This window comes from Chiloscyllium punctatum, chromosome 15 (genome assembly GCF_047496795.1).
Source record: "Chiloscyllium punctatum isolate Juve2018m chromosome 15, sChiPun1.3, whole genome shotgun sequence".
In the NCBI taxonomy this organism is placed as follows: Eukaryota; Metazoa; Chordata; class Chondrichthyes; order Orectolobiformes; family Hemiscylliidae; genus Chiloscyllium; species Chiloscyllium punctatum.
Genome location: NC_092753.1, coordinates 82862349 through 82887461, shown reverse-complemented (window position 1 = coordinate 82887461; position 25113 = coordinate 82862349). Strand labels below are relative to the sequence as shown.

Genomic DNA, 25113 nt, shown 5'->3' with positions numbered 1-25113 from the left:
CCTCTATGGTAGTTTCAGTCCTGTTCGGTCTATATTGGGTCCTGAAGCATTGACCCAAGATTGTAAGCAGCTTAGGGTAGAATTCATTGCTCTCATGAGTCCCTGTCAGTGTCCTGAGGTGCTCTCTGTGTTGGGTGGCAGACTGTGTGGCTCTGGCACCACTGCCACCATGTTGCAAAATGAGGTCAGTACTCTTAAAAGTACATGTTAACAGGCATTATTAAACATAACTACTCGTAAGGCATGTTAAAAGAGGACATTGTGCTAGAAACTTACAGACTCAGGCTTCCGTTAGTGTAATCTGGAATGATTGTAATTTAACCCCTTTTGCAAATGCTTAGTAGCTATTGTTAAAGTAAAGGGACAATTAACCTTTTACTGCACAGCAGGTAGTGTGTATTTAAGATTAGTTTGAATAGGTGGATAAAACAGCAAACTTTAAGGAATATGGGAATGATGTAGGCAAATCTAATAGAATTGTGTAGAGGATAATACTGATATAGACTGTAAGAAGAAAAGTGGGTTAAATAGCATTTTCCATATATTTTTCTGTATGAATTACTATTCTGCATATTGACCGTTTGGTTGAGCATTACATTTCTCATGTAACAGACCATTTGTTGTCCTCCTCTCTGTTAGATCATTATCTTTGAAGATGGAGAACACTGAGAACATTAGCATGATCTCCCAAATTGCAAAACGGCGTGTTGTGTCAAAAGATGGCCATAACAATGTGAAAATTGACCAAGTGGATGGTTGGGCCTTCCTTTACCTGCAGGATCTTTGGACCACCGTCATTGACATGAAGTGGCGTTACAAGCTAACTCTCTTCACAGCAACATTTGTGATTACATGGTTCCTTTTTGGCATTCTCTGGTATGCTATAGCATTTGTACATGGGGATTTAGAGTTATTACACCCCCCAGCTAACCACACACCCTGTGTAGTGAACATTGAGACCTTAACAGGAGCATTTCTGTTTTCCCTGGAGTCCCAGACGACCATTGGTTATGGATTCCGCTGTATCACAGAGGAGTGCCCATTTGCCATTATCCTGTTAATCATTCAGTTGGTCATTACCACCTTGGCAGAGATCTTTGTCACTGGTACTTTTCTGGCAAAGATTGCAAGACCCAAAAAACGCTCTGAGACCATCAGGTTTAGCTACCATGCTGCCATTGCCATACACAAGAATAAACTTTGCCTCATGATCCGGGTGGCCAACATGAGGAAGAGTCTGTTGCTACAGTGTCAACTTTCTGGGAAATTCCTGCATAATCATGTCACTGAGGAAGGTGAGACCATCAAACTCAGGCAGGCAAATGTGAATTTCCAGGTGGATACTGGTTCTGAGAGTCCATTCCTCACCTTCCCATTGACATTTTATCACGTTATTGATGAGAAAAGTCCATTAAACAGATACGCATCGGCAAATCTAAGGGATAAAGATTTTGAGCTGGTTGTCATTTTAAATGCCACAGTGGAGTCCACGGGAGCCGCTTGCCAGATCAGAACCTCGTATGTGCCAGAGGAGATTCTATGGGGCTACGAATTTGTCCCTCTTATGTCACTGTCCCCTGGTGGGAAATATCTGGTTGACTTCAGTTTCTTTGACAAACTTAGGAAGAGTTCCAACCCTTATTTTTCCTCTGGAGCGCTGAGGTATGGGGATATTGATAAGCTAAGACTTGAAGAAAAATACCGAGAGGATGAACGGAACACATTGTTCAGTAAGATTCCAACAGTCCATAGCAATGTCTAGTTAAACATTTGCACAAAACAGACCAGCGTAAGGAAGTTTTTAAATCGATAAACACCTGTCTGGTACATAACGAGCCTTAAGCCTTATAAAACAAAAGAATGCATTTAGTCAAAATTAATATCAGAAGGTTCCCGATGATCTTATGTAGCGAGAACAATGTTGATAATTGTGTTAATGAAAAATGTATTATTTTTATTTGATTACTCACTTTGTCAAAACTGTATCATACAATCCATCCAACAGTGTCTGCAGATGGAGGACTCTGGTTCCTGAGCCTAAGAACTTTCTCCATTTTTCCTAAATTTCAATTGTGCCATTCTGCTTGTTTCCTAACAGTTAAAATCTAGATTCTTCACATTGTCTCTTACTTTAGTGTATTTGTTTGTCGAGCCTCCAAACTGGGTAACCAGTTCCTTCCCTCTGTATTGACTCCATTTTATAAACTATCATCATCCATGGTAGGTGTCAACTGACCCAAAGCTGGCTATGCAGTCTGTTACACAGCTTTTATGTTCCTAATCTGAACTGTAATTTTCCTTAACAAACAAAAACAGAAATTGCTGGAAATGCTCAGCAGGTCTGGCAGCATCTATGGAGAGAAATCAAGAGCTAATGTTTCGGGTCGAGTGAGCCTTCCCTAGAACCCATACCCAGAACCCATGTAATTTTCCATACCTGGATTTATAATTAGCAATATGCTTTTAATTGGTAATAGATTGGATTGTGATGATCTAACAACAATGTCTTGATTTACCTAATTGCTGGATCCACACTATTTAATCTTACAGGTTGTCCTATACTATGAATTTTGTGGCTGCCATGCCAGGTATGTTTTTGCTGGTAGTGGGTCATGTAAAATATGATGGGTGGCTAACCCACCACATCTACACCTGATGAATTCCCACAGTAAGGTGTATGGGTGGGTATTGCACCCTAAGCCCACCTGCCTGTAGCTAGAACATTGAAGCCCATTAAGGAGCAGTTATGGTCATAATTCTGCCTCTGCTTCCATAAAATGGTTGGCCATGGAATTTGGACTAACTGGGGCAGGCTGCATTTTCACCAACTCTTGTAAATAAATGGGAATGAAGAGGCATCCCTTTCTATGGGAAATTCCCCCCACACACACATCTTCTCCCCCCCCTCCCCCTCCCCCTCCCCCTCCCCCACATGTCCAAGACCCAACTTCGTTCCCAACCCTACCTGGGATGCTGATCACTCTTCCCAAAATCTTGGACCTAGCTCCACCCAGTGACCATGCTGGTTTCTTTTGCAACTGCAAGAGCTTCTGGCCAATCGGATTGACTGACTGGAAGCTTTTGAGATTTGAGCTTCTTTTCACTAAATGGGGGAAACTTCACACTGAGATCGTTAAGGCCCCCCCCCCCCTCAGTATAATATCGCTGTGGGCCAGCCATTTTTAAATTCAGTCAGTTCACTCCCACCCCTCCATAAAATTCACTGTACAAAGTGTGGCCCATCTTGAATATTTCTTAATTGATAAAAAATAAATGTGAATTATGTAATTGAATAGGTGATTTTTAAAAAAAGTTAATCCCGTAAAAATAATGTTGGTTCTTTTGGTGACATGTTAGTGGGACACATATTTGTAAAAGTTTATATTGATCTTGATGCAACTAATTAGAATATCCTATTAGTGACATACTGTTAATAACTGGAAAACATTTTACAGTTCCTTTAATATGTATGGTTACTGTTTATTTTTACATTTCTGTGAAACGGAGAGATTTATTTAAATTACTTCATGCTTCCACCTATTTATGTCAATAATTAATAAACTAATAATTAATTGAAAAGGTATGGAGCTATACTCATTGTGGACTTTGAGAAATGGAAGCCGAGTTATATGTTAGGTTCTTAGTTAAATGTGACCTTATCTTGCCTTCCAAAGAAATACAAGTAAATGCAATCACTGTGTTGTTATCCTGAGAAGCAAGACCTCATATTTTATTGTGCCTGTGTTTGTTATTGTTTGTATCTTATTGCTTGGCTGCTTTGTTTTTGTAAACAAGGCAAGTCTGGTATACGAGTAGTGTATATTACTCGATGTAGGTGGAGTTGTTGGATGGTGGGACTCCTGATTTCGTGTGAAGTAGGTGTTATCGGCTAGGTCATGCTTTAAGCAATGTTCCTGGTCCCCATTTCTGTTGACCTAATGTTGGAAGAGGTGTGTTAAAACGCCAGGCTGAGTCAAGATCATTTGTTTTAGAGTCAAAAGCTAAAAGTCAAAATGACCTAGTTTAACTCTCTACAGCTTGTTTTGATGTAGATCACAATACACAGTTTCTAATGATGCAATATAGAACATGTATTTACTACATTCTGCTATTTTTGGTATGAGGGCTGGTTGTAGAATGTATAAGCCCCTCTTACAATCCATTATGCTGTTTAACATAGAAGGAGGAAATATTAAGACTGAGCTACTGGACTGGAGTAGTACTAAGTGTAAGAAATGATTTACCAAGATATTGTCAGGTTTGGAGAGTTTGACCTATTGGGAGAGGCTGAATAGGCTGGGGCTATTTTCCCTGCAGTGGAGTCTTAGGACAGACCTTATAGAGGTTTATAAAATCATAAGAGGCATGGATAGGGTGAATAGCCAAGGTCTTTTTTTTCCCAGCATAGGAGAGTCCAAAACTAGAGGGCATAGATTTAAGGTGCGAGGAGAAAGATTTAAAAAGGACCTATGGGGCAACATTTTCATGTAGAGGGTGGTGTGTATGGAATGAGCTGCCAGAGGAAGTGGTGGAGGCTGGTATAATTACATTTAAATGGCATCTGAATTGGTACATGAATATGAAGGGTTTAGAGGTATATGGGCCAAATGCTGGGAAATGGGACTAGATTAATTGAGGATTTCTGGTCAACATGATTGAGCTGGACTGAAGTGGTCTGGTGAAATTGTCACAAGGGAGAGGTGCGTTGCCAATTGATCATTGTTATTGCTTGTTAATAATCTAACTCAGCATAGATTGCAACCGGACGAAACTTGCCATGCGAGCTAGCCATCAGGAAAACTTAATTCTATGGTGGATGCATGTTAATGAACTGCATCCAAACTGTTCATTTTGTTGTAGTTGGAGAGGTGTCCTGATTGAGTGAGTAGGCAGCACAGAGGTTAAGCAGGGTCAGTGATAACAGGGGTTGAGGTAGCTGCAGGTGAATGGGAAGATGTAATCAGTAGTGAGAGTAGTAGAGCATGAGCCTACTGTAATAGATTAGTGGACTCTGTTTAAACTGGAATTAAGTTGGTTGGGATATGGTTAGTTTTAACATGGTTGTGAAGGAAAAATTAGGAGATGATTTAACAATATTTTCTGCAGATCATTACATGTGCATGGGAATTGTGACATCATTAACCCCATCTTCTCCCTCCACCACTGACATTCAGTTGCATCAGTGTGTACTACCTACAAGATGCACTGCAGAAATTCACCAAAGACACTCAGACAGCACCTTCCAGACCCATGACCACTTCCATCTAGAAGGACAAGGGCAGCAGATATATGGGAACACCACCACCTTCAAGTTCCCTTCAAGACATACTCCATCCTGGTTTGGAAATATATCACCGTTCCTTGACTGTTACTGGGTCAAAATCCCGGAATTCCCTCCCGAATGGCATAGTGAGGCAGCCCACAGCAGGTGGGCTGCAGTGGTTCAAGAAGGCAGCCCACCACCACCTTCTCAAGGAAAACTCGGGTTGGGCAATAAATACTGGCCCAGCTAGTGACGCACAAAATGAATAATTAAAAAAAAACATTTGAGTTTGGCGAAATGATTGTAGATTTTCTCCTGCATTGTTCTTGACATTTGCCCTGACATGATAGATGGTGGGACATTGGCACCCAGCTTGTGGGTATGATGCTGGAACTCTTGTCATGCAGACAGGACCTCCTCTTCCCCAGCAATGGCATTGGAGGCCACAATACCAGACCATACCAGCCTGGTCCACCCCACTGAAACAGTTCCAGCCTTCAGAATGGATGCCAATACTGTAGGAAGAAGGTCAATGTTTTTCTCAACTCCACCACTGCCAATGCTGCCATTTCTCTCCAATATCTTGCACTCACTCTATCTCTGTTACTGTACCCACTTCCCACCAAGAATCCCTACAGTGTAGAAACAGGCCATTTGGCCCATTGAGTCCATGCTGACCCTCTGAAGAGCATCCCACCCAGACCCACTATCACTGTAATCTTGCATTTTTCATGGTTAACCCACCTAGCCTCCGCATATGCTGACACAATGGGCAATTTTTTAGCATGACAAATCCACCTAATCTTTAAGACTTTGGACTGTGGAAGGAAACCCAAGCAGATGTGGAGAGAATGAGCAAACTTCACACAGACAGTTACCCAAGGCCTGTGATCGAATCCAGGTCCCTGACGCCATGAGTGCTGACCACTAAGCCACTATGCTGATGAACTCATGTCCTGAGGCATGATAGATTAGTGGACTCTGTTTAAACTGGAATTATGTTGGTTGGGATATGGTTAGTTTTAACATGGTCGTGAAGGATAAACTAGGAGATGATTTAACAATATTACATGTGCATGGGAATTGTGACATCATTAACCCCATCCAAAAGGACTTAAGTTGCTTCATTAGATCACCCTCAACTCTTTATTGGCTAAAATCACCTTAGGGATAAAGAAAAATTTTAATTGAACCATCTGCCTCCTTGATCAAAGAGCCTGATAACAAAGTTTTGGCTTTAAGCGACAAAATTGCCCTTGGCTAAGTTAGTGAAGAACTGTCAGTACTGGTTAACCAAAATAAAGACTGTATTTGGGGTAGACAACTGAGGGAGAAAATGCACTTAAAATGATGGAAAATGATCACCAGAAATAGCCGACAGAAATGTGTTACATGTACAAAACTTGGATGAGCATTGTCAATCTCTAGAAAGAGCCATTTATATGTAATTTTGATATTCTTTTAAGAATACATGTAACTACAAGTAGTTTTGTTATAATGTGGTGGATATCAGGGTAATATGTCTGTCTGCCATGGTGCTCATTTGAAGCTAATGCTGGTATCTCTGTGAGATGATCTTATTGAAATATATAGTATTCTGAGGGAACTTGACAAGGTGGGAGCTGGAAGGATGTTTCCATTTGTGTAGGAATCTAAAATTATGCATGTAAGATTAAGTGGTCACCCATTCAAGAGGGAGATGAGGAAGAATTCACTCTCTTTGATGAACATTGGACTTTGGAATCCTCTTCCTGGAAGATCAATGGTGTCTGGATCATTGCATATATTGACAGCTGTGTTAGATTTTTGATCGAGATGGGAAACGGGGGTAATGGGGGTGTGCAGGAAGGCAAGTGTGTTAAGCAACCACAAGCTTTTCAATTGGTCATTCAGGTTTGAGGGACTGAGTGACCAACTCCTGGTTCTATATGTTATGATATTATCATCTATGATGGATTGTGGTGAGGTAGTCAGAGGTGCAGGGTGGTGGGGGTTAGTGCTAAGAGTTACATGTCATCTGTCATATCAGAAATCGCAAAAGGCTAATAAGGTAAGGATATTTTTGCTTTGAAACTCAATATTCTTAGCCACCATTTTAAACATTTAGCAGAAGTAAACATTATTGTGAAAAAAAATTCATTTAGCAATAGGCCATTTCAAAATGGCATATTGGAGGAAGAGATTCTGGTGAACTCACATTGGAGTGGGTGTTCCTGTTCTGTTTCACAGTACAATCTGTATGATGGAACATAACATCACAAACTTAGATGGCAGTGAGGGTCCTTTCTGTCTGCCTGCCACATTGGACACAAGATGCAAAAAGCTCAGAAACATGTTGTGAATTAGATTTATTCAGGAAATACTCTGAAGAAATTCAATCTCTTTATCTCAAATTGTAGAATTTAGTTGGAAGAAAAAATCATCTCAAATTCACATTGACATGCATGTCACATGCATTAGTGGATGTATTATTATATAATAAACCTCATCTCCACACAAAGGCCTTTATGTCTTTTATATTCTACACACCCATCACATTAACAATTGTTCTGTGAACAAAGACAATAGACAATAGACAATAGATGCAGGAGTAGGCCATTCTGCCCTTCGAGCCTGCACCACCATTCAATATGATCATGGCTGATCATTCCTAATCAGTATCCTGTTCCAGCCTTATCTCCATACCCCTTGACTCCACTATCTTTAAGAGCTCTATCCAATTCTTTCTTAAAAGAATCCAGAGACTGGGCCTCCACTGCCCTCTGGGGCAGAGCATTCCACACAGCCACCACTCTCTGGGTGAAGTAGTTTCTCCTCATCTCTGTCCTAAATGGTCTACCCCGTATTTTTAAGTTGTGTCCTCTGGTTCGGCACTCCCCCATCAACAGAAATATGTTCCCTCCTGCCAGAGTGTCCAGTCCTTTCATAATCCTATACGTTTCAATCAGATCCCCTCTCAGTCTTCTAAACTCAAGGGTATACAAGCCCAGTCGCTTCAGTCTTTCCGTGTAAGGCAATCCTGCCATTCCAGGAATTGACCTTGTGAACCTACGCTGCACTCCCTCAATAGCCAGAATGTCTTTCCTCAAATTTGGAGACCAGAACTGTACACAGTACTCCAGGTGTGGTCTCACCAGGGCCCTGTACAGCTGCAGAAGCACCTCTTTGCTTCTATACTCAATCCCTCTTGTTATGAAGGCCAGCATGCTATTAGCCTTCTTCACGACCTGCTGTACCTGCATGCTTGCCTTCATTGACTGGTGGACAAGAACACCCAGATCTCTCTGAACAGCCCCTTTACCTAATTTGATACCATTGAGGTAGTAATCTGCCTTCCTGTTCTTGCCACCAAAGTGGATAACCAGACATTTATCCACATTAAACTGCATCTGCCATGCATCTGCCCACTCACCTAACTTGTCCAGGTCACCCTGTAATCCCCTAACATCCTCATCACATTTCACCCTACCACCTAGCTTTGTGTCATCAGCAAATTTGCTAATGTTATTGCTGATACCATCTTCTAGGTCATTTACATATATTGTAAAAAGCTGCGGTCCCAGCACGGATCCCTGCGGTACCCCACTGGTCACTGCCTGCCATTTCGAAATGGAGCCGTTAATCACTACCCTTTGTTTCCTATTAGCCAACCAATTCTCTATCCAATCTAGTACTTTGCCCCCAATCCCGTGCGCCCTAATTTTACTCACTAACCTCTTGTGTGGGACTTTATCAAAAGCTTTCTGAAAGTCCAGGTACAGTACATCCACTGGATCCCCCTCGTCCATCTTCCGAGTTACATCCTCAAAAGATTCAAGAAGATTAGTCAAGCATGATTTCCCCTTCATAAATCCATGCTGACTCTGTCCTATCCTGTTACTATTATCCAGATGTGCCGTAATTTTATCCTTTATAATAGACTCCAGCATCTTTCCCACCACTGAGGTCAGACTAACTGGTCTATAATTTCCTGCTTTCTCCCGCCCACCCTTCTTAAAAAGTGGCACAACATTAGCCGCCCTCCAATCCTCAGGAACCGACCCCGATTCTATTGAACTCTGGAAAATAATCACCAGCGCATCCACGATTTCCCGAGCCACCTCCTTCAGTACCCTGGGATGCAGGCCATCAGGTCCCGGAGACTTATCAACCTTCAGACCTAACGGTCTCTCCAACACCAAATCCTGGCAAATAGAAATTCCCTTAAGTTCAGGTCCTTCAGCCACTGTTACCTCAGGGAGATTGCTTGTGTCTTCCCCAGTGAACACAGATCTGAAGTACCCATTTAATTCCTCTGCCATTTCTTCGTTCCCAGTAATATATTCCCCTGCTTCTGTCTTCAAGGTAGTCAAAGGTAGTCAAAGTGATGCACAACTCTAGAAAGGTCATCAATATTTTCATGGAACATTGCTTGAGGTTATTTTCTCCTACTAATAATATGCGCCCTCCTTGATGCAGTCCCTGTCTCATGTTAGAGACCATTTGAAAGATAGTCCCTATTCCTACTGCCCATTGTTCAAACATGAGCTGAAGCAGTACATACCAGGGCTGTCTGTCAATGGATCCATCACCATCCAGTCCTGAACCTGACTCTTCTTTTTTATCAAAAATCACTGAGTAATCTTCTCCCTTCTGAGGGTAATTATAAATTATCCCTCCCTCCTTGGTTCAGATGATCTACAGCACGAATTACCTGCCCACCTCGAGTGCATGCCAATTTCACCCATGGATACCCTGAGAATTTCACCTGGAAACACTCTGGGGAGAGTTCCAGATGAAAATTTCTCCTACTATTCCCAAAGGCCCTGATGTACCTCCAAAGGCCCTGAAAAATTCCTCCGACTTTATCCAGAACCAGGGATCATGGTTAAAGATATGGGGTAGGCCATTTAGTACTGAGATGAGGGGAAATTTCTTTACCCAGAGAGCAGTAAGCCTATGGAATTCTCTACCACAGAATATGGTCGAGGCCATGACATTGAATGTTTTCAAAGGAGTTAACATAGTTCTTAGGGCTAAGGGAATAGAGATAAATTGAGATCAGGCTGCTGAGTTGGACAATCAGTCATGATCATGTTGGATGGCGGAGCATTCTCAAAGGACTTAATGACCTACTCCTCCTCATATTTCTTATGCTTCTATTATCAAGATTTTAAAAAGTTCATTCACAGGATGTTGAGTGTCACTAGAACATAGAAAAGTACAGCACAGAACAGACCCTTCGGCCCATGATTTTGTGCTGAGGATTAATCTTAATGTAAAATAAAACAACCTAACTTACAAACCCCTCAATTCACTGCTGTCCATGTGCATGTCCAGCAGTTGCTTAAACATCCCTAATGACTCTGCTTCCACTACCATCGCTGGCAATGCATTCCATGCATTCACAACTCTGTGTAAAGAACTTACCTCTGACATCCCCTCTATACCTTTCTCCTAATATCTTAAAACTATGACCTCTCATGCCAGTCAATTCTGCCCTGGGGAAAGGTCTCTGGCTATTGACTCTATCTATGCATCTCATTACCCTGTATACCTCGATCAGGTCACCTCTCTACCTCCTTCTCTCCAAAGAGAAAAGTCTGAGCTCAATCAATCTCTCTTCACAAGACAAGCCCTCCAGTCCAGGCAGCACCCTGGTAAACCTTCTTTGCACTCTCTGCAAATCCTCTGTATCTTTCCTATAGTAGGGCGACCAGATTGGGACGCAATATTCCAGGTGTTGCCTCAGTAGGGACTTGTAGAGCTGTAGCAAAACCTCATGGCTCTTAAACTCGATCCCCCTGTTAATGAAAGCCAAAACACCATACTGCTTTCTTAAGCATCCTATCCACTTGGGTGGCAACTTTGAGAGATCTATGTACTTGAACACTAAGATTCCTCTGTTCCTCCACACTGCCAAGAATCCTGTGTTTAATCCTTTCTAGCAAGCCTGTAATCCTCTAAAGCTGTGCTAGATCCTTGCTTCCTCCACCTTATGTAAGCTGCCTTCTTCCTTTTGACGAGAAGCTCCTCTGTTCTCATCATCCAAGGGTCCTTAATCTTGCCCCTTCTTACCTGTCTCAGAGGAACAAATGTGTGCATCACTCGCAACTACTGCTCTTTAAACAGTTTCCACATGTCTGGTGTGCCCTTTCTGTGGAACAATTGCTCCTAGTCTGTACTTCCCAACTCCTGTCTCATAGTGTCATAATTTCCTTTTCCCCAATTAAATATCTTCCTTTAGTAACTGCTCCTTTCCCTCTTCAGGGCTCTGGTAAATGTGAGTCTAGATTAGAGTGGTGCTGGAAAAGCACAGCAGATCATGCAGCATCCGAGGAGCAGGAAAATTGACATTTCGAGCAAAAGCCCTTCATCAGGAATAGAGGTCTCTATTCCTGATGAAGGGTTTTTTCCCGAAACGTTGTTTTTCCTGCTCCTCGGATGCTGCCTGACCTGCTGTGCTTTTCCAGCACCACTCTAATCTAGACTCTGGTTTCCAGCATCTGCAGTCCTTGTTTTTACCCTCTGGTAAATGTGAAGCAGTTGTGATCACTGTCACCAAATTGTTCTCCCACCGTGAGATCTGACACCTAACCTGGCTCATTGCTGGGCACCAAATCCAAAATAGCCTCTCCCCTCATCGGTCTGTCTACAGACTGAGTAAGGAAACCCTCCTGAACACACTTGACAAAAATGGCTCCATCCAAACCATCTGCACTAAGGAGGTTCCAGTCGATATTGGGAAAGTTGAAATCACCATAACAATAACCCTGCTACTTCTACATTTTTCCAAAATCTACCAGCCTATTAGTTCTTCTTCAAACTCCCTACTGCTATTAGGTGGTCTGTAGAAAACCCCCAATGAGGGGCTGCTCCCTTGCTGTTCCTAATTTCCACCCATACTGACTCAGTAGACAAACCTTCCTTCGTTACAATAGACAATAGGTGCAGGAGTAGGTCATTCGCCCCTTCGAGCCAGCACCACCATTCATTATGATCATGGCTGATCATCCACAATCCGTATCCTGTTCCTGCTTTATCCCCATAACCCTTGATTCCACTATCTTTAAGAGCTCTATCCATCTCTTTCTTGAAAGTATCCAGAGACTTAGCCTCCACAGCTTTCTGGGGCAGAGCATTCCATACTCCCACCAGTCTCTGGGTTAAGAAGTTTCTCCTCAACTCTGTTCTAAATGGCCTATCCCTTATCTTTAAACTGTGTCCTCTGGTTCTGGACTCACCCATCAGCGGAAACATGCTTCCTGCCTCCAGAGTGTCCAATCCTTTAATAATCTTATGCGTCTCAATTAGATCCCCTCTCATCCTTCTAAACTCGTGTCAACAAGCCCAATTGCTCCAAGCTTTCAACATATGATAGTCCCGTTATTCCAGGATCTGACCTCGTGAACCTACGCTGCACTCCCTCAATAGCCAGAATATCCTTCCTCAAATTTGGAGACCAAAACTGCAGAGAATACTCCAGGTACGGTCTCACCAGGGCCCTGTACAGCTGCAGAAGGACCTCGTTGCTCCTATACTCGATTTCTCTTGTTATGAAGGCCAGCATGCTATTAGCTTTCTTCACTGCCTGCTGTACCTGCATGCTTGCCTTCATTGACTGATGTACAAGAACACCTAGATCTCGTTGTACTGCCCCTTTACCTAACTTGACTCCATTTAGATTGTAACCTGCCTTCCTGTTCTTGCCATTAAAGTGGATAACCAGACATTTATCCACATTAAACGGCATTTGCCATGCATTCGTCCACTCACCTAGCCTGTCCAAGTCATCCTTTATTCTCATAACATCCTCCTCACATTTCACCCTGCCACCCAGCTTTGTGTCATCAGCAAATTTGCTAATATTACTTTTAATGGCTTTATCTATATCATTACTGTATATTGTAAACAGCTGTGATCCCAGCACCAAACCTTGGAGTACCCCACTGGTCACCGCCTGCCATTCTGAAAGTGACCCATTTATCACTACTCTTTGCTTCCTGTCAGCCAGCCAATTTTCAATCCAAGTCAGTAGTTTGTCCCCAATACCATGTGCCCTAATTTTGCTCACTAATGTCCTCTGTGGGACTTTGTCAAAGGCTATCTGAAAGTCCAGATGCACCATCCACTGGCTTTTCCTTGTCTATCTTCATAGTTACATACTCAAAAAATTTCAGAAGATTAGTCAAGCATGATTTCCCCTTCATAAATCTATGCTGACTCTGACCTATCCTGTTACTGCTATCCAAATGATTCGTAATTTCATCTTTTATAATTGACTCCAGTATCTTTCCCACCACTGACATCCAGCTAACCGGTCTATAATTCCTTGTTTTCTCTCTCCCTCCCTTCTTTAAAATTGGGGCAACATTAGTCACCTGAATCTATAGAACATTGGAAAATGATCACCAATGCGTCCATGATTTCTAGAGCCACCTCCTTCAGTACCCTGGAATGCAGACCATCAAGTCCCGGGGACTTATCAGCCTTCAGACCTAACAGTCTCTCCAACACCATTTCCTGCCTCATATAAATTCCCTTCAGTTCATCCATTACCCTTGGTCCTTCAGCCACTATTATATTGGGAGATTGCTTGTGCCTTCCCTAGTGAAGACAGATCCAAAGTACTTAGTCAACTCTTCTGCCATTTCCTTGTTCCCCATAATAAATTCACCCGTTTCTGTCTTCAAGGGCCCAATTTCAGTCTTAACCATTTTTTTTCATTTCACAAGACTAAAAAAGCTTTTACTCTCCTCCCTTATATTTTTGCCTTCGTACCTCATTTTTTCTCGCCATGTTGCCTTTTTAGTTATTCTCTGTTACTCTTTAAAAGTTTTCCAGTCCTGCGGCTTCCCGCTCATCTTTGCTATGTTATGCTTCTCTTTTATCTTTATACAGTCCTTAACTTCCCTCGTCAGCCACGGCTGCCCCTGCCTCCCCTGAGGATCTTTCTTCTTCTTTGGAATGAGCTTATCCTGCACCTTCTGCATTATATCCAGAAATACCTGCCATTGTTGTTCCACTGCCATCCCTGCTAGGGTATTGAACCATTGAACTTTGGCCAGCTCCTCCCGCAAAGCTCTATAGTTCCTTTGTTCAACTGCAAAACTGACACTTCCAATTCTCCCTTCTCCCTCTCAAATTGCAGGTATCATGATTGATACTCAATCTCAAGCTTATAATCGTACCTTCTCCACATCACCTTTGTCACCTTTAGTGTTGAGTTATCTATTTCTTTCTTAAATGTTTTCAGTGATTTGGCCACCACAGATTCACCACCCTCTGAGTGAAGACATTCCTCCCTGTGTAAATTCTATACCATATCCTGAGACCGTGTTCTAGATTCCCAGCCAAGGGAGCATAGAACATAGAACATTACAGTGCAGTACAGGCCCTTCGCCCCTCAATGTTGAGACACCCTGTGAAACCAATTTGAAGCCCATCTAACCTACACTATTCCATTCTCATCCATATGCTGATCTAATGACCATTTAAATACCCTTAAAGTTGGTGAGTCTACACCTGTTGCAGGCAGTGCATTCCACACCCCTACTACTCTGAGTAAAGAAACTACCTCTGACATCTGACCTATATCTATCACCCCTCAATTTAAAGCTACGTCCCCTCGTGCTAGTCATCGCCATCTGAGGAGAAAGGCTCTCACTGTCCACCCTATCTGACCCTATATTTATCTTATATGTCTCAATTAAGTCACCTTTCAACCTCCTTCTCTCTAATGAAAACAGCCTCAAGTCCCTCAACCTTTCCTCATAAGGCTTTCCCTCCATACAAGGCAACATCCTAGTAACTCTCCTCTGAACCCTTTCCAAAGCTTCCACATCCTTCTGATAATGCGGTGACCAGAACTGCACGCAATACTCAAAGCGCAGCCACACCAGAGTTTTGGTACAGCTGCAGCATGACCTCATGGTTCCGAAATGTGATCCCTCTCATAAGAAGCTAACACACTGTATCCTTTCTCAACAGCTCTATCAATCTGGATGACAACTTTGAGGGATCTGTGTACATGGACACTGAGATCTCTCTGCTCATCTACACTACCAAGAATCTTACCATTAGCCCACTACTCTGTATTCCTATTATTCCTTCCAAAGTGGATCATCTTACACTTTTCTGCATTAAACTCCATTTGCCACCTCTCAGCCCAGCTCTGCAGCTTACCTATGTCCCTCTGTAAACTGCAACATCTTTTGGCACTATCCAACTGTACCAACCCGAGTGTCGTCTACAAATTTACTAACCCATCCTTCTATGCCCTCATCCAGGTCGTTTATAAAAATGACAAACAGCAGTGAACCCAAAACAGATCCTTGCAGTACACCACTGGTAACTGAACTCCAGGATGAACATTTCCCATCAACAACCACCCTCTGGCTTCTTTCAACTAGCCAGTTTCTGATCCAAACTGCTAAATCATCCTCAATTCCATGGCTCTGTATTTTGTGCAGTGGCCTACTGTGGGGAACCTTATCAAATGCCTTACTGAAATCCATATACACCACATCAACTGCTTTACCCTCATCCACCCGTTTGGTCATGTCCTCAAAGAACTCAATAAAGTTTGTGAGGTATAACCTACCTTTCACAAAACCATGCTGACTATCGCTAATCAACTTATTCCTATCGAGATGATTATAAATCCTATTTCTTATAACCCATTCAGCATCTTACCCACAACTGAAGTAATGCTCACTGGTCTATAATTACCAGGGTTGTCTCTACTCCCCTTCTTGAACTAGGGAACAACATTTGCCATCCTCCAGTCTTCTGGCACTATTCCTGGAGACTATGATGACATAAAGATCAAAGCCAAAGGCTTGGCAATCTCTTCTTTGGCTTCAAGGAGAATCCTAGTATAAATCCCATCCAGCCCAGGGGAATTATCTATTTTCACACTTTCCAGAATTTCTAACACCTCCTCCTTGTGAACCTCAATCCCATCTAGTCATAGCCTGTTTCTCAATATTCTCCTCGACAACATAGTCTTTTTATGATTTGGAGGTGCCGGTGTTCGACTGGGGTGTACAAAGTTAAAATTCACACAACACCAGGTTGTAGTCCAACAGGTTTAATTGGAAGCACACTAGCTTTCGGAGCGACGTTCCTTCATCAGGTGGTACTGATGAAAAATATTCCTTTAGCGATTCCCCTATCTCCTCTGACTCCAAGCACAACATCCCACTACTGTCCTTGGCTGACCGTAATCTTATTCTCCTCATTCTTTTATCCCTTAGATATCTATAGAAAGCTTTAGGATTTTCCCTGTTCCTATCTGCCAATAACTTCTCATGTCCCCTCTTTACTCGTTTTAACTGTATCTCGTGTCAAAGCTGCATAGTTTAATTTTAAGCCACGGTCTTCTATCCCAATGAAGCACTCCAGCATGTAATGGGCACTCGTTCTAAAGGACCTCACACAAGATTATTAATTAACCTATTCTCATTGCACAATACCAGGTCTAAGATAACCTCTCCCTTGATTTGTTCCTAACCATAATGGTAAAAAATAAACAACTTGCAAACACCTCAGGAATTCATCTTCCACTATATGCAGATTAAAAGCAACCATGGTTACAATAGTATCCTTGTTAAATGCATTTCTAATTTCAAGTTTAATGTCATCTGCTACCTTATCACTATTGTTTGGAATCCTATTGACAACTCACACTAATAGTTTCCACCACTTGATGTTTCTTAGCTCCATCCACACTGATTTGACATTTAGATTTTCTAAACCAATATCCTTTCTTGCTATCGCACTGATTTCATTGTTTACTAACAACATTACACCACCTTCCTTTCCTTTTTGTTTGTCCCTCATATAGATTGGATGTCCTTGCAAATTCAGTTTCCAGCCCTGTTTAATCTACAACTCCATAATCGCAAATATATCATACCCATTTGCAACTATTTGCGCTGTTAATTCATCCACTTTATTGCCAATGTTGCATACGTTCAGACTCAGTACCTTTAGATTTGTCTTTTTAACATTTTTAGGAGATTCTTAGAAAGGAGATTTTTCCCTTTGGCGGAGGAATCAATGACCAAGGGACATAGATTTCAGGCAAGGAAGCAGAAGGTTTAGAGGAGTTATGAGGGGGTAAAAAACCTTCATCCAGAGGTTGGTGGGAATCTGGAACCACCTGTAATTATGGTAGAGGCAGAAACCCTCATAACATTGAAGAAGGGTTTAGATGTGCACTTGCGATGACAAGACTATGGCCAAGTGCTGAGAAAATGGGTTGAGAATAGTTAGGTGTTTGTTTCAGACTGGTACAGATGCAATGGGCCAAAGGGATTTTTCTTTCTGTGTTATAGATCTCTGTGGCTCTATTACTCTGAATAAATTAGAGGCTCTTCAAGGAAAACAAATCAAATTATTCATATAAGACATTTATTTGAAATTATTCTGGCATTTTACTGTGATTATTTATGAAGACACATAAGAAACACAAAAATGAAGTTCATGTGAAAGCATTGATTTTCTACAAATACCAATTGGAACAATTCTAACCCTTTGATTTCACATAAAAACTAACACCCTTCAAAGCTACAGGAGGCCCCGACATTCATTTTTACCAAAGAATTATTTTGATAACGTAGTTACTGTGATCATTGCAGACAAGCAGGGAGCTAAATTGGGCAGCCCAAGGGCCTGCAAACTGGGAATGGTCAATGACTAATTAATATCTTTTGACATTTAAGTTGCAGGAGAATGCTCCGTTTAGCTTCAAATAGTGCTTCAGGGCCTTTAAATTCTATTTCCATGGCTGCACTGGAATGGAAAGAACATGATAAGGAACATAAAATGAACCTGTGCAAAATTAACAAAACAAGTTCTAAATGCTTTGGCCCATTTTATCCTTGATTGTCTGGAGGGAATCCAATGCAGGTTTTACACCTCAATTCTACATTGAAGTCAAAGGAGAGATTGATGTGTCAACATCTAAACCCAGCACTCCAACTGAAGTAATCCATTTCCCACCTAATGAAGTTGATTTAAAATTGCCCCCTTAACTCTTTCCGTAAAGTAATGGACACAGGAAGTTGATATTAACTTTTTGACGATTCTTTGGACATTGTTGATTATTGTTGATTTCTAAGATATAGACTAAAGATACAGTGTATAGATGAGATAGCAAGCAAATGAAGTCAGTAGGAAAGCCTGTGGGGATGGTTGGACAAGTGAGCAGCGCTCAAATTGAGGGATGACATGTGGGCACTTCAGGATGGAATCCAAAAAGCATATGGAAAATTAAAGGCCATGAATTGGCCATCAGTCTGGAGGAGCGATGCTCCATACAGAATGTATTTTTAAAAATTCAGTCATGCCATGTGACAATGCCAAGCTTTATTGCCTCTCCCTAATTGTCCTTGAACTGAATAGCTTGCACGAATGTCTCAGAGGGCACTGAAGAGTAAACTAATTGCTGTGGATCTGGAGTCATATGTCGGCCAGACTAGGTAAGGATGACAGATTTCCTTCCCCAAAGGGCATCAGTGAATCAGATTGTTATTTACGTCAATGGTTTATTCCAAATCTTTTCATTGAGCTTAAATTTTGCCATCTACCATCATGGGATTTGACTCCACCTCTCCAGTAGCTTGGATTTGGAGATAATTAGCCCAGTGACATTACCATTCTGCCACCACTTCCCGCTGTGCTGAATACCATATTCTGAATCTTTCACACAGGCGTGTGGACCAGACCATGCTGGTGTTCCAACCTCTACCTGTGAAGTCATCTTTGAAGCATTGCCATGCTCTAGGAACCAAATATGAGGACTTTCTTTGAGAGGGTAGGGAATAGGGAACCAGTCTCTCAAATTTGCTGGTAGTGGAGACCCTAAGCATCTTAACTGAACACCCACCACCAGTGCATAGATACCGATTCCAGCCACAGACACCCTGAGAAATTCATTTAGAAATGCAATGAGTGGTCCAGATGAGGTTTGCTCCAATTTTTCCGGCTCTCCTTTACCTCCAAAGGAAAATTCCTCCCTTTTTGTTCGGTGAGAATGTGCAACCCACTACCTTATGGAGCATTGATGCAAAGGGCTTCGGTACACTTAGGAGAAGCTTGATGAGTCCATGAGGGAGAAAAGGAATTAGAATTAGAATTAGAATCCTTACTGTGTGGAAACAAACCCACCAACCCTTTGAAGAGTATCCCACCTAGGCCCATTCCCCTACATTTACCCCTGACTCAAACACCTAACCTACATATCCCTGAACACTATGGGCAATTTAGCATCACCAATTTACTCAATCTACACATCTTTGGATTGTGGGAGTAATCCCACACAAACACAGGAAAAATGTGCATACTCTGTGCAGACAGTCACCCAAGGCTGGAATCGAACCCAGATCCCTGGTGCTGTGATGCAGCAGTGCTAACCACTGAGACACCATGCTGCCCCACAAATGGAAGGATAGATTAGATAAAACAAAGTGGGAGATGGCCCATGTGAGCGTGAACACCAGCAGAGACCATTTGGGCCAAATGGGACAGGTAATAAATTCTAGTAAAGGCCACATTCCATGAATAAACCTTTTCTTAAAAAAAAGGCCTATTTCTTTCCTGTCAACTTTATGCAGTCCAGGAGGAAGTTAGGCTATCATATGTCATACAGGGTTATACTGTGTGGGGTTAACTGAGACATATAGCTCAGGAAAGGTGTCAAGTAGGGGAAAAATGGCCAAGTGGTATTATCACGAGACTATTAATCCAGTGACCCAGGTAATGTTCTGGGACCTGAGTTCAAACTCTATCAAGGTAAATGGTAGAAATAGAATTCAATAAAAATTTGGAATTAAGAGTCTAACGATGATCATGAAAATGTACCGAATGTCAAGAAAAACCCTTCTAATTCACTGATGTTCTTTAGGGAAAGAAACTGTAATCCTTACCTGGTCTGGCCTACCTGTGACTCCAGATGCACAGCAATGTGGTTGATGGGCAATAAGTACTGGCCTAGCTAGGATCTGGGATATCACCAATCGGGTTTACAGGATTCTGAATGGGGAAGGTGAGCAGCCAGAAATCATGGTACATATTGACACCACTACATATTGATATAGCCAGGAAAGGGATCGAGGATCTGAAAAGTGACTACAGAGAGTTAGGTTGGAAGCTGAAAAGCAGGACGCGTAGAGTAGTGATCTCAGGTTTGTGACCAGTGCCACGAGACAGTGAGGTGAGGAACAGTCAGCGAATGTAGCTTAACACGTGACTGCGAGGCTGGTGCAGGAGGGAGGGCTTCAGATATTTAGACCATTGGGAAGCCTTCTGGGGAAGATGGGACCAGTACATGAAGAACAGGTTGCACATAAACTGGAGGGGCACAAATGTCCACAATGACCATGGTACATGTGGCTAGTGACCACTGACCATGCCCTGATAGATATTGATGCCTTGTGTCCAACATGGAGTTCCTTAGGAGCAAGGAGTGAGCTGAATTTGCCAGGTAGCCACTCTGACTTCCATGTCGAGATTTCTCAACATCTAACTTGCTTGGCACATTTGATAAGGTAGGAAGCTGAAAGGTAACAAGGCAAGTTGTGGCATGAGTAAGGCATTTAACAAGCAGTAATACCCTTCACTGGCAATTTACGGCAGTTCATTGAGAAACATGTCTCTCGACGAAGGCATATAAGATGCAGCAAGATGCTCCAGACACCGCGATACACTTTGCAGGATTTTCTGTCTGATTCTACCATTGCTCATGGAACTCAGAGCTCAATAAGATTTGGCCCAGTGTTTCTATGTTTTTAATAGAAACCAGTATAGTTGTGAAAATAACTTTGTTTGTTTTTCTTGCTTTATTACTCTCTTCTCAAAGCAGGAATCTTGAGTAGCTCTTCATGTTTGCTTGTTTTGGATTGAAACTTGAATTGGATACTTGTACGGCAAAAATTGATTCACTGTTGATGCTGCAAACTTTGTATATTTTGGTTAAATGTGACTGCAGAGGAGAGCTAGTGTGTGTAAAGTGGGTATTGCAAAATCTATGTCAAGCAAATCATCCCACAGGTCCTATAAGGAGTTCTCAATCAGTCACACTAATACACCTGCAGCTCAAAGCTATGGCCATATAGTAAGGTGAATGGCTGTGAGAACGTTACCTTTTATAATACAGATCAAATCCTCCAGATATCTTCTGAACCAATGAAGTAAAGAAAACAGAAAATCATGAAGTACTTTGTTCAGCTATAATGGTTTTACATGCTTGATTAGATGCTGATCCTTTGCAAAGCCAAACCAACAAGAAAGTTGCAAGAAGTCCATGAACTAGAGCCAACTCACTTTACTCCAGCTGAGCTTTCTGGTAATGTTGTAATGGCACTCATCCACAGACTCTATCAACAAACACATCGACCTGGACCCAATATACCGGCCACTACAGCGGACAGCTCGAACTGACAACCGGAAGCGGCAGAGACAGGCCACTATAAATGCCGGAGGAAACAGCACAGAAGCGCTTCACAGGAGGCTCCCAAGCACTGAGGATATCACCTAGACAGGGGACGAAACGTTTGCAAGACAAATTCCCAGCTCGGCGAACAGAACCACAACAACGAGCACCCGAGCTACAAATCTTCTCCCAAACTTTGAATGTTGTACATATTCTAATGGCAACTGCTAAAACATTTATAATGACCAGTGTCCCTGATGAATGCAAAATAAAAGATTCAAAATGTGATAAAATCTCTGAATCATTATACACCAATTTACATCCTCCAATTTTGATATGTCTCAACTCCCAGTAATTCAGTGCCTTCTTTTGCACACTTTACCTCCTCTACTGAATAAAGACTGGGGTTTCTCACTGGTTGGGCAGGGAGGGCTTGGAAAGGTGCTTGGGGTGAGAGCTTTCAGTACCTCTGCCTTCCGTGCACTCTCCTGTGGGCTCAGTGTGTGGAAGCAATGTGTGATGGAAGGTCTGCCTCTACTTGCTTCCTTGCTATTTCTTTGTACTCTGAAATGCTAAGTGAATGATCCATCTCAGCCTCCGCCAGAACTTCCCAACATTACAGATGCCAATTCAATTCACTCCATGTGGTACCAAGAAATGTTTAGAGGCACTGGGTTGTGCAAAGGCTGTGGGTCCTGACAACATTTCAGCAATAGTACTGAAGACTTGTGCTCTGTGCTTGTCGCTGCCCCAGCCATGCTGTTCCAGTACAGTTACAACACTGGCATCAACCCAACAATGTGGAAAGTTGCCCAGGTATGTCCTGTGCACAAAAAGCAGAACAAATCCAAACCAGATAATTACTGCCCCATCAATCTATTCTTGCTCATCAGGAAAGTGATGGAAGGTGTCATCAACAATCCTCTCACTCAGCACCTGCTCGGCAATAACCTTCTCAGTGATGCCCAGTTTGGGTTCCACCAGGGCTACTCAGCTCCTGACCTCATTACAGCCTTGGTTCAACCATGGACAAAAGAGCGGAATTCTAGAGGTGAGGAGAGAGTGACAGCCCTTGACATCAAGGTTGTACTTGACTTAGTATAGCATCAAGGAGCCCTAGCAAACTGGAATCAATGGGTTTAGGGAGGCACACTCCCTGCTGGTTACTGTTACCCGGCACAAAGGAAAATGGTCATGATTGTTGGAGGTTAATCATCTCAGCTCCAGGACATCTCCACAGGAGCTCCTTGGGGTAGGTTTTAGGCCCAACCATCTTCAGCTGCTTCATCAATGACCTTCCCTCCATCACAGATCAGAAATGGAAAGTAACATTCTCACCACACAAATGCCAAACAATGAACATAAGGTCATAGAGATCCACATCACAGAGAAAAAGGGGCGGCATGGTGGCTCAGTGGTTAGCACTGCTGCCTCACAGCATCAGGGTCCCAGTTTTGATTCCAGCCTCGGGCGACTATCTGTGTGGAGTTTGCACATTCTCCCCGTGTCTGCATGGATTTCCTCTGGGTGCTCTGGTTTCCTCCTACAGTCCAAAGATGTGCAAGTCAGGTGAATTGGCCATGTTAAATTGCCCATAGTGTTAGGTGCATTGGTTAGAGGGAAATGGGTCTGGGTGGATTACTCTTCAGAGGGTCAGTGTGGACTGGGTGGGCTGAAGGGCCTGTTTCCACACTGTAGGGCATCTAATCATAATCTTCAGCCCATTGCATCTATGCCAGTCCACTTAATTACTTTAATCCCATTTTCCAACCTATACACTTTCCTGTTTTGCATCAAGAGTGTATATCCACATACTTCTTCAATGTGATCAGGGTTTCTGCCTCTAACACCAGAGTTCCAGATTCCACTAGTGAAAAAAGTTTTCCTCATAGCTCTCCTAAACCCTCTGCCCCTTACCCTAAATCTGTGCCTCCTGGTCATTGATGCCTCTATTAAGGGAAAAGGTTTCTTCTTATCTACCTTATCTATACCGCACATAATTTTATACATCTCAATCACGTACCCTCCCAACTTCTTCTGCCCCATGGAAAATAACCTTAGTCTATCCTTCATCACTGAAACTCTCCAGCTCAGGCAATATCCTGATACATCTCCTCTGCACTCTCTCCAATGCTATCATATCACTCCTGTGATGTGGATTCTAAAACGGTACCCAATACCCTAGCTACAGCCTAACCAACATTCTATACAGTTCCAGCATTATCTGTAACACTAAACTTGGTCAAACTGCTGTGCAAAGATTGATCTCGCACATCGTCATCTTCACTCTCTCTCTCTCATGTATACACACACACACACACACACACTCCCCAAGATCCCTCAATTCTTGGTGTTTCCCACGGTCCTACATTTGTCATGAATTCCCCTGACATGTTTATCCTGCCAAGTGCATCATCTCACAAAGTGAGAGGTGGAAAGCTTAAGGGAGATACACGCGGTAAGTACTTCACACAGTGTGTGGTGGGTGTTTGGAATGCATTGCCAGCAGCGGTGATAAAGGCAGGCAGGGTAGATTCATTTAAGATGCGTCTTGACAGATGTATGAGTAGGTGGGGAGCAGAGGGATACAGATGCTTAGGAATTGGCCGACAGGTTTAGACAGTACATTTGGATCAGCTCAGGCTTGGAGGGCCAAAGGGCCTGTTCCTGGGCTGTAAATTTTCTTTGTTCTTCTTTGTTCTATCTCCAACAGGAGCGAATCTAAGCATCAACTTTTAACATTCAAATGTATTACCATCACTGAGTATTCCACCATCAACATCTATGGGGTTACTATTAGTTCAAATCTGAACTGGACTCACCACATAATCAAAATGGCTACAAGAGCACATCAGAGACTAGGTGTCTTGCAAGGAGTAACTAGTCTCCTGCTCCCCAAAGCTCATCCACCATCGACAAGGCTTAAGTCACGAATGTGGCAGAATATTCCCCATTTGCCTGGATGGGTGCAGCTCTAACAACTCAAAAAGCTTGACATCATCCAAGATGAAGAAATCTGCTTGATTGGCACCACATTGACAAATATTCACTCTGTTCACAATCAATGTTCAGTAGCAGCAGTGTGTGTTATCCACAGAATGCAATTCAGTAGTTCACTAAAGTTCCTCAGACAGCACCTTCCAAACCCATGATGATTTCTATCTCAAAGGACAACAACAGTAGATACATGGGAACACCACCACCTGCAAGTTCCCCTCCAAGCCACTCACCATCCTGACTTGGAAATATATCGCCATTCCTTCACTGTCTCTGAGTCAAAATCCTGGAATTCCCTCCCTAAGGGCATTGTGGGTCGGCCCACAGCAAGTGAACTGCAACGGTTCAAGAAAACAGCTCACCACCACCTTCTCAAGGGCAACTAGGGACAGGCAATAACGCTGGCCCAGACAGTGATGCTGTATGTGAAATTAGA

The 25113-nt window shown here is 42.6% G+C and overlaps 1 protein-coding gene across 5 annotated transcripts in view; it reads left to right on the top strand.

Moving 5' to 3' along the window:
• The window catches only part of kcnj15 (potassium inwardly rectifying channel subfamily J member 15), a 41101-nt gene extending 38179 nt beyond the window's left edge, over window positions 1–2922 (top strand). For all 5 annotated transcript variants that reach the window (XM_072585673.1, XM_072585675.1, XM_072585672.1 and 2 more), the window contains one exon: window positions 640–2922. In XM_072585673.1, the coding sequence (XP_072441774.1) occupies window positions 640–1762 (1123 nt within the window). In that variant the 3' untranslated portion in view covers window positions 1763–2922. The remainder of the gene's footprint in view (window positions 1–639) is intronic.
• Window positions 2923–25113: the final 22191 nt, after the last annotated feature.